The sequence below is a fragment of the Salmo trutta genome, chromosome 3, assembly GCF_901001165.1.
Source record: "Salmo trutta chromosome 3, fSalTru1.1, whole genome shotgun sequence".
NCBI classification, from domain to species: domain Eukaryota; kingdom Metazoa; phylum Chordata; class Actinopteri; order Salmoniformes; family Salmonidae; genus Salmo; species Salmo trutta.
In genome coordinates, this window is record NC_042959.1 from 33,437,735 (window position 1) to 33,447,408 (window position 9,674).

The following is a 9,674-nucleotide window of genomic DNA, read 5'->3' on the forward strand; positions in this document are numbered from 1 at the left end:
CACAGTAGACATGTTTCTGTAAGCAGATTTACTGACTTGAGAAAGACTGCTGCACACAGAGCTGAAATAAATAAAAGAAATAATTTTATAATAATAATAATATCAACAATTATAGTAACAATCATAAAAAGATCGCTTATTTAGGTTTTTTTGTCATCTTTATATAACTTTTAATAAATTGTTCCCTTTATATTTTGTGTATAAGACTTTGGTGTTCCACTGAATGTCCTGGTAGCAGCATTCTGTATCCATGGTATCGCACAGGAGCGTCATCCCCTGGGTCGTTTCTATAGCAACGCATATATGAAGAGAAGGCACCCTTCCCCCACGCGCCCGTCATCACCCTCTGATCCTATAAGAAGAGGGTATTCTGTCCTGGCAGTGGGAATTGGGGAGGTGTCATGTCGCTGGTCTCCAGTTGTCTTTGGTTGTCATTAGATTTGGTTTGTTTTTGGTTCAGCTTGGTTTGTACATTCCAGTTCTTAATAAAGCTTCCGTCACTTCAGAGAGTTGCTGGGGGAGGTTACCTAGGGATAATTTAGGCCTCTAGTCCCTTTCCAGATTCCCCCCCCAAATGTTTTTTGGTGCCCTTACACTCACATACTGTACATACATTCACCCCAAGTCTCACAGATTCTTCTCACCAAGGGGGGGGGGACAGAGAGAAGTGCGTCAAAGCAGTCCATCCGTTTTTCCACAGTGCCATTCTGTCTAGTCCCGTACTGTGGCTTGATCCCCACTCCTGTGTTCCTCGTGCTGTTTGTCCACCTGTTGCTCCACAGTTTCTCTCATGACGCCACTGTCTCATGGACTTTCAGTCTGTCCATCTGTCTGTCTCTCCTGTCTCTGTCTTTTGGTCCATTAGTAGGTATCATCCAGTGAGTCCTGGACAGCGTCAGATAGCTGTACTGGTCCAAGCCTGTGAGTAAGGTTGGGGCTATCACAGTGTAGCTAGCTCAGCTACATTTTAGCCCTCGGAAGGAGTTTAAACCCGCAGTTTCGAGAACACACTGAACTCATTCTTGTTTAGCAGAGCAATAGTGTTTACCTTAAAGCATGGCTGCTTGTTAAACCAGCAAAGTGACCGGTTTTGGTTTGTCCGTTGTAAACTAGAGATTAACTGGCCAGTGACAGTGCAATAGCACCTTTATGTTCAAGCTTGGAGGTTGGAGGGAAACGAGGCCTAGACAAGTTGGAAAGCCTGGTCATCAGTTTAGCTAGCTTTCAGGGGCCTTGTCATAGTTTCTGGGTCTGGCAGGGGAGTGGGCCAGGTCGATGGGCTAGTTGGGATAGCAGGGTTATAAGCTAGTGGCCTTCAGTCAATGGACAGAGATCGTGGAGCCTGGGGCAGTGACGGCTTAGCAGGGCCAAGTGTCAAGTTAGTGGATATACTGCGGCACTAGCACAGTTAGTAAACCTACCAATCAGGGTACAGAGGAGGGTACATGTTATCCCAGTAGCGGGAAGGGTTAGGTGGGGTCAAGAGTGTGGGCGTATCACTGGCCCACTATCGATCAGCTTCAGGTTAGCCAATTAGCATGTATTAAAGTCCAGAGGAAGGGTCAATGTTATCCCATTATCGATTAGCTTCAGGTTAGCCAATTAGCATGTATTAAAGTCCAGAGGAAGGGTCAATGTTATCCCGTTAGCGATTACTGAATAAGCAGGTACAGGTGGCAGTGGATGGAGGGTAACCATTGGCGTTAGCTGCTAGCGGGGCCCGGTGGCACGGACCCTCTTGCTCCTCTTGTTGACCGTGGTGAAGCGGAAGGGCGTGGTTTCAGGGTACTCCCCGGGCGGGAAGCGCTTCATGAAGTGGACGTCCTGCTGGTTGGGCAGCGTGTGGGGGCCGCGGCGAGGTCGCCCCCGCTTGGTGAAGCCAACGTACCAGCCTGCGTAGCGTGATGACATCAATGCGGTGTAGTGGTTCTCTAGAACCTTCTCCACGAACACGCAGTCTTCACTTTTATTACTGGCCTTCTGAGAGAACAGAGACACGAATACACACACACACACACACACACACACACAGAGACACAGAGACAAGAGGAGGCAGATCAGCAATCCATGTGAACTCAATCAATCTGAACAAAAAAACTGAATGCTCAGGAATGCTTCCAAACAGCACTTTTTTTGGTATATTGTTGTGATTCATGAAAACGGAAGAGGTCTCACCTTTCCCACCAGCTTGCCGCGGCGGTTCATGCACAGGTAGAAGTTGGTTTCTTTGCCACGGATTCTCACCTGGCTACCAAAGGTGTCGGCCTCCACTACAAGCTGGGCTTGTGAAGGGACAGACAAAGGGACAGACAGACGTTAGAGCCACAGACAGGTAGAGCACCAAAAAACTAAAAAGGGACAGAAAATAAGGGAGGAGGAGGGACGCAACTTGACAGAGCGACGGATTATAGCCTAGGTTATACTAACAGATCAATCACGGGCAGATGGCAAAGCGAGGACAGGCAGACATTTGGGTGAGTAGATGGTTAGTTGTCAGAGAAGCCTGTTCAAAGACGGCCTGACGAGACTGGTCATCACAAATGGGACTCATATAAAACAAAAGATACAGGAAGACAGCCGACAGAGCGAGGCTACAAAAGAAGAAGTGTAGCAAACACTGCAGGAGGGATTGTTGTTTTAAGAGTGTGTGGTGTGTGTGTGTGTTCATCATGCCATTGTGAAGCTGATTCAGTGTATATTAAAGTACTGCTCCCCTTCTCTTGTAATAACACTGCCCTGACTCAATGTCTTTAGAGAGAGTGCTTGTGCCTGTTTTTAAAAGAAATCCCTAAAATGGTTCCTACATGACCTTAGTCAACAAAGGGGTCACAAGAAATCAATACCCTTCTCTCTCCCTCTTCTTCCCGTAACTCTCCCCTCCTCTCTCTCTCTCCCCCTCTACATGTTTGCACCGTCAAACCTCCTCTCTGTTCTCTCCCTCGTTCTCTGTTCTTTTTTCCTCTCACAATGCTTTACTGCCATTGCCTGATGGCGTTAACCACAGTCTTTCTTCTTTTGAGAAGCATTTGTCAAGAACAGATCTGCTCCTGGAGCAGTAATAAGGCTGGTCTTGAAGTGGTATGTTTGTGAAGAGCATGGTTGTGAATGGGAGAGCTGGTAACATGAACCCCATTCATCTACACAGGAACATGAACACCAGCGTTAACAGTGGGCTTTTTTTTCTTCCTGCATTGATCCTCCGTGGTTTAAGAATGGGTTAGGCATAATTACAGACAAAGAGAGAAAGGGGAAGGGAGGGAGGAGTGGGGGAGGGATGGACGAGGGAGGGGAGGGGGAGGCAGCCTGCTGTTTTAAACCCAGAGAAGACAACGGGGAGGATGAAAAATCAATGGATAGATCGATGGAGGAGATGAGTTTCTAACACTGCCTAACACTCTACCTGGCAGGCTTCTCCCCCCCTCTCCTGCTTTCTTTCTCTTTCACTCTCTCTCTCTCTCTGTGTATCTCTCTGGTGAATCATTGAGTCAGCAGTTGGTCGATGAGGTCTTTGTGCTCCGGAGACAAGCTCCACTGCCCACTGCCAAGGCTGGGAGGATTGAGGCGTGTGTGTGCTTGTGTGTGCCTGTCTGTGTCTGTGTGTGTGTGTGTCTTACCATATTTGTCTCCGTCCTCTCCGCGGGCACTGATGCGTCTCCCCAGCACCTGGACGTGTTTGCCGCTGGTGCGGCTGTAGAGCTGGTAGACCCGGTGGTGCCGCCGGCTCATAGCGTCTCTCACCCGGGTCTGGTTCTCCACGTGCACGCTGAAGTTAACCCCATCCACGCCAAACACCTGCTGCGCACACGGGACACACGGGTACCAGTAAGCATACTGCTACTGCATGTTCTCTCCTATCCCCCCACTCCCTCCATCCTTGTGGGAGGAATACGAGGACAAGATGAACAGCGACGCAAAAAATCTGAAGGTCCTTTGTTCGAGACACGTTTATTGACATACACACATATCCATACAAACATGTACTCACACAAACACACGCACGCATATCTAGCTTCTCACCTGCAATGGATTGCACATCACCAGCAACATCTGGATACATCTGGAAAGAGAAAATAGGTTGAGTATATCTCCGATCCAATGATTCCTCTCCTTCCCTCCGTCTGGTCCCTTCCACAACACTGAGACCTATCCTTGGGAAACCAGAGAGAGCTTCTGGCTGGACTGCGGGACTCCCGCTCCCTCAGATGTTACATTTTTGTTTGACATTTTTGTCATATAGCAGACCCTCTTATCCAGAGCAACTTACAGTAGTGAGTGCATGCATTTTCAACTGTTTTTTGTGCTACAAGAGACAGACAGTTGCTGGTTCCGAAACCTTGACACCCTTATTCTGATATCAGCAGAACCACCAGCCTTGACACTTGACCTAAGAAGAGGTGTCTATCAACAGACATTCTGTAGGTGTCTATCAACAGACATTCTGTAGGTGTCTATCAACAGACATTCTGTAGGTGTCTATCAACAGACATTCTGTAGGTGTCTATCAACAGACATTCTGTAGGTGTCTATCAACAGACATTCTGTAGGTGTCTATCAACAGACATTCTGTAGGTGTCTATCAACAGACATGCTGTAGGTGTCTATCAACAGACATGCTGTAGGTGTCTATCAACAGGCATGCTGTAGGTGCCTATCAACAGGCATGCTGTAGGTGTCTATCAACAGGCATGCTGTAGGTGTCTATCAACAGGCATGCTGTAGGTGTCTATCAACAGACATTCTGTAGGTGTCTATCAACAGACATTCTGTAGGTGTCTATCAACAGACATTCTGTAGGTGTCTACCAACAGACATTCTGTAGGTGTCTATCAACATTCATTCTGTAGGTGTCTATCAACAGACATTCTGTAGGTGTCTATCAACAGGCATTCTGTAGGTGTCTATCAACAGGCATTCTGTAGGTGTCTATCAACAGGCATTCTGTAGCTGTCTATCAACAGACATTCTGTAGGTGTCTATCAACAGACATTCTGTAGGTGGGATTAGTTACAGGATGGGGTGGTGTGTAGTTGGCATGGCGACATGCGAGACAGACAAACAGACAGACGTCCAGGGTCAGTCAGGGACAACACCCAGAGCCTCCATGTTTTCCTCCAGCAGATGCTCCATCAGAGCAGCAGGGAAACACAGCCAGGGAAACACAGCCAGGGAAACACAGCCAGGGAAACACAGCCAGGGAAACCCTCTGACTGACTGACACCTCTCCCACAACCACCTCTTGACCCCTACATGACTGTACTGTGCCATTGTGGAAGTAGCCATAATATCACTTGTGTGTGTGCGTGCTGTGGAGAAGAACATGCACTGTCTCCCCTATCTCTCTCTTTCTCTCTCTCACTCTCTCTCTCTGTGTGTGTTCTACAATACAGCATGGAGAGGCAAGCTTGTTGAGTGAAGTGTTGCCAAATGCAGTACATACCTGTTTCTCTCTCCTCTCCTACCTGTTTCTCTCTCCTCTCCTACCTGTTTCTCTCTCCTCTCCTATCTGTTTCTCTCTCCTCTCCTACCCGTTTCTCTCTCCTCTCCTGCCTGTTTCTCTCTAATATCCTACCCGTTTCGCTCTCCTTTCCTACCTGTTTCTCTGTTACCTGTTTCTCTATTCTCTCCTACCCGTTTCGCTCTCCTCTCCTACCTGTTTCGCTCTCCCTTCCTACCTGTTTATCTCCTACCTGTTTCTATATTCTCTCCTATCGGTTTCTCTCTTCTCTCCTATCTGATTTCTCCCTTCGTCCTTCTCACATATCTCTAGGTCTACCAGTCTCCCTCTCTCCCTTCCACTGTCCTATCTATCTCTCACTCTCCCCCCTCCCTCTCTCTCCTGTACCATGCTCAGTGTTTAGGGATGGAGGAGACTCCCCCCACACACTGTCATGGCCTCACACACGCAGATGTGGAGATGTGTGCTGGATGTGTGTATGTGTGTACGCACAGGGGGAGCAGGCAGCTGACAGCTGGGCTGAAGGAAAGACTGATGCACTGCAGGGTGAGAGTGAGGGAGAGGTGTCTGTGTACGGGGAGAGATAGGGATGGAGTGACAGGGCGGGGAGAAAGAGAGACTACTCCTACTGTACAAGTACTGCGGCTGGAGAAAAAGAAGGGTGTCCCCATTTTCTGTGGTGTGAGAGACAGAAAGCGAGATCGTGAAAACGAGAACAGTCGGGCATCCATCCACTGATGCGTACTCGGAGACATACATGTACCTCACTCTTGACTCACTCAACCCACATACTACAACCCACACCAACAAGAAGCCAAACTCCTTCCTATGCAACAGTACACTGATGATCTTTCCCTTAGCTGGTGTATCAGCTCATAGGGGCTGCTCACAGATGCAGACACCAGGGGAACCAAAGCTGCATTCTGCCTGCGCAGCTGTAAAAGTGGTGATGTCTGTGCATTGTGAGGACTCTCAGCTGTTAAAACACCCCTGCTGCACTGCTGCCGAGGACACGGAGAGAAAAGTGCTTCAGTTCTGGATTCTACCTCTCTCTTCCAGACCACAGACACTCACAGTATGCCAGTGAGGAAATGGAGAGCAGAGAAAGCGAAGACAGAAGAAATGAAGAAGAGAGGGAGAGTAACAAAGATAGAGATGAAAAGAGACTGTAAGAGGGAGTTATAGTTCTATAAGAGGGACCAATGGAAAACCTGGTTATCCGTTGGACCTGTGCCAAAACAAGCATCAAGCTGTCATCATAAACCTGTGTCTCTGAAGTTCTCCCATGTTGAGTAGACGTTAAGGTAGAGTGGGCCGAAATACGGAGCTCCGGCGTGGAGCAATGGCTGAGGTAGTGGGCCTCACTGTTGAGAAATGGTTAGAGTGGTAGGCCTCAGTGCAGAGCAGTAGGCCTCAGAGCGGAGTTGTGGTTTGAAAAGCAGAGCAGTAAGTCTCAGTGGTGGTGAAAGCAGTAACGGGCCCCAGTGTGGAGCAGTGGTTAGAGTAGCAGCGGGTCCCAGCGTGCAGCAGTGTTTTCTAAAAGAATAGCACCATAGGTCTCATTGTGGTGTTGTGGTCAGAGGTGAAATAGGCCCCAGTGCGGAGCAGTAGCTCCGAGTCTAGACCGTTGAACCAATGCTTGAGTTTGTGTAGAGCAGAAATTAGCCAGGCAAGATAATATGTTGATGATCATAGATGTAACGTTTGTGTGGAGCAGCAGTTAGTAGCTGTGGTCTCGGTGAGTGAGGGGGAAATAAAAAGAGAGCCTGCATGGCAGAGGAGAAGATAACGTAGAAGAGGTGGTGGAGACACTGTTAGGTTGTTATCCATTTATGAGAGAGAGAGAGAGAGAGAGAGAGAGAGAGAGAGAGAGAGAGAGAGTGATGAACTATCTGGAGATGACTACCATCTGGGAGAAGTACAATGGACACAATGAAAGACAAATGAAATCCCTGGCTTCATTCTGTATCCTTTCACATAGCTGCAGTTGGCAAGTATTTCACATGTTCAATTAAATATGGTTGCAGACTATGATCAAACGATATTACTGTACATCATATAGACCGAGATCCAATTGAAATGGTCAACATCTACACCAGTAATAAACAGTTATAAAAGTGTTTATGACAAGTCCTATGGATGGCACAGCACCAACCTTGACCCAGTGACCCTGACTCATTAGCCAATCACCTTCTTTGACACGTTTCTATGGTGACCGATGGGAAGAGATGAGACGTCGAATACCCAGGCCAGAACATCCATGAATCATGCCCATCAAAAACTGCCGTGTCCATATGGTCAAGGACTAAACAACACACTGCAACAATCAAACAGAATGTGCTTATATGGCAATAACATTCTTGATAAATGGTTAGAGGGACTTACAAGACAGCCAGCGTGGAGAGAAGGGACCGCATCGCTTCCCCCCTCCACTAAGGAACTTCGCCCAGAGTCAATCGCCTCGCTCGGTTAGAGCCGGTCCGACAGTCCGGAGAGTTCACTTGTGTATTTATAATCCGCTGGACGGAGTGGAGGGTCAAAGAGTCAGCGGACACTCCCGTTGGCATCGGCGGCGTGGGTGTGAGGGCGCGGGCAGGGCGGGTTGTGGGGCGGTGGTGGACCGTGCCACTATGACTGGAGGGCTACCTCGCTTGGCTGTCACGGTGGCCGGTGCAACGGGGAGGGGCGGGGCGCGGGGGGAGGTTAGGTCATCAAACAGTTGCGCACCTCCGGGCTGGAGAGGAACAGGTGAAAGCGCGTTCACGACTCATAGAGGCTAAACTCCAATTGACTCACCTGCTACGTATCAATAATGAAACTAATGTCAGTCAAAATCACTCCAATGTGATTTAGTGACGATGTTTTCTCCCGGTAATCTTATGCGTAATCCACGTTCGTATTGGTGTTTTAGTGCGACAATAAAGCGTATACTAGGTCAATAACTTTATTCTGAGAGCACTCCACATTAGAGACGAATTTGAAGAGATGAGACGCAGAATGAGGGATGGTAAAAGGAGGAGTGGTAGTCTGGACGCAGGCTGGAGCACGTCTAAGGTCTCTAGTCCCTGCGAGGCAATGCCAGGCGCTGCGGGAGGTGGGGTACCTGGACGGGCTGGAGGCGAGGGCGACGTGAAGAAGGGGCCTCTGCGGGCGCCGGGTGCTGCAGGGCGGGCTCGGTCATGGCTGCGACCCCACGATGGGTCACGAAGTCTCTGGCCCCGGGGACACCGAACAACAGTGTCAAATAATGTGGATAAGAGCCCGTAGCGGTCCAGCTCAGACGGAGATGGAGAGAGTTGAATGAAAGGGAGGAGGGGAGGGAGATAGATAGAGAGAGAGGTAGGGATGGAGGGAGGGGGAGTTGGAGAGGATGGGAACAGCTGTGACTGGGTGGCGGACCCAGCCACCCGCGACAGCACGGAAATGACAGGCGCTCTCTGCACCTGATTTCTCGGACTTCCCCGGCCGTTTCAACCGCTGGTTGCCTGGCTGCGGTCCTCCCTGAGCTCCGGCACAATACCAGCCAAAACAGAGCGCGATGACATCACCTCAAAAATGTTTGAAGGAAAAAATGCAATCCGATCTTTTTAGTAATTTTTTAAACGTAGAAAGTTAGCAGTTTTCCTGTAAAGGCACCAAAGTCTGGGTGGCTCAGTTGGAACCGACCGTTGCAGTGCAGAAGAGACAGGTCTACTTCTCCTGTTTGTAAAGAAATACAAGTGAATGCATGCGCTTCAACGACGTTTACCTAATCACATTGACAGATCACCCCAGAACCTGCACCGTCTCTCCCCTCTCTCTCTCTCTCTCTCTCTGTGTCTCTCACAGCCTCCCTCTTTCATTCAGTGACGAGAGGAAAGCACAGGAGAAAATACGGAAAGAACACAGCTGCGTCTATTCTCCAGCTACAGCATGTATATAAAAAGCGTTTTCCTTCCGCAAAAAGCTCGTCTTTACCGTGGATGGGAGTGCTGTAAGGGAGAGGCGAGTCAGTCGGCAGGCACAAACCTCCAAGAAAAAAAACAGAACAAGATTTTAACAGCCGTGGATCAATCCACCCCTCCCACCCACCACCAGCCCCCCCCCCCTCTCTCTCGCGTCTGCTCTCTCTCTCTCCCCTTGCTTCCCCTCTTTCTCTCCCTCTCTCTCACACACACACACACTTATTGGATCAAAATGAGATTAGTCAGTCGCTATGTGATGCCGACCAACTACACCA

General features: G+C 49.0%; 1 protein-coding gene across 3 annotated transcripts; it reads right to left on the minus strand.

The window, feature by feature from the left end:
- Nucleotides 1-1,579: 1,579 nt before the first annotated feature.
- fgf18a (fibroblast growth factor 18a) lies at nt 1,580-9,458 on the minus strand. Of its 3 annotated transcripts, none has more exons than XM_029731749.1 (5): nt 7,841-9,458; nt 4,018-4,057; nt 3,615-3,792; nt 2,176-2,282; nt 1,580-1,980 (listed from the first exon to the last, which is right to left on the minus strand). In XM_029731749.1, the coding sequence occupies exons 1-5, from the start codon at nt 7,870-7,872 to the stop codon at nt 1,711-1,713; spliced, it is 627 nt and encodes a 208-aa protein (XP_029587609.1). In that variant the 5' UTR covers nt 7,873-9,458; the 3' UTR covers nt 1,580-1,710. The 3 variants fall into 3 exon arrangements, with proteins under 3 accessions (XP_029587609.1, XP_029587599.1, XP_029587593.1); XM_029731739.1 differs by having other exon boundaries at nt 1,580-1,977; nt 3,615-3,795; XM_029731733.1 differs by having other exon boundaries at nt 3,615-3,795.
- Between the last annotated feature and the right edge of the window lie 216 nt (nt 9,459-9,674).

Bases quoted from the DNA above. Each gene is read 5' to 3' on its own strand.
- fgf18a (XM_029731733.1), bottom strand. From the start codon at position 7,872: ATGCGGTCCCTTCTCTCCACGCTGGCTGTCTT. The intron at 4,058-7,840 runs GTAAGTCCCTCT...TTCTCTTTCCAG, and splicing joins CTCTCCACGCTGGCTGTCTT to ATGTATCCAGATGTTGCTGG. The intron at 3,796-4,017 runs GTGAGAAGCTAG...CCGTGTGCGCAG, and splicing joins TGATGTGCAATCCATTGCAG to CAGGTGTTTGGCGTGGATGG.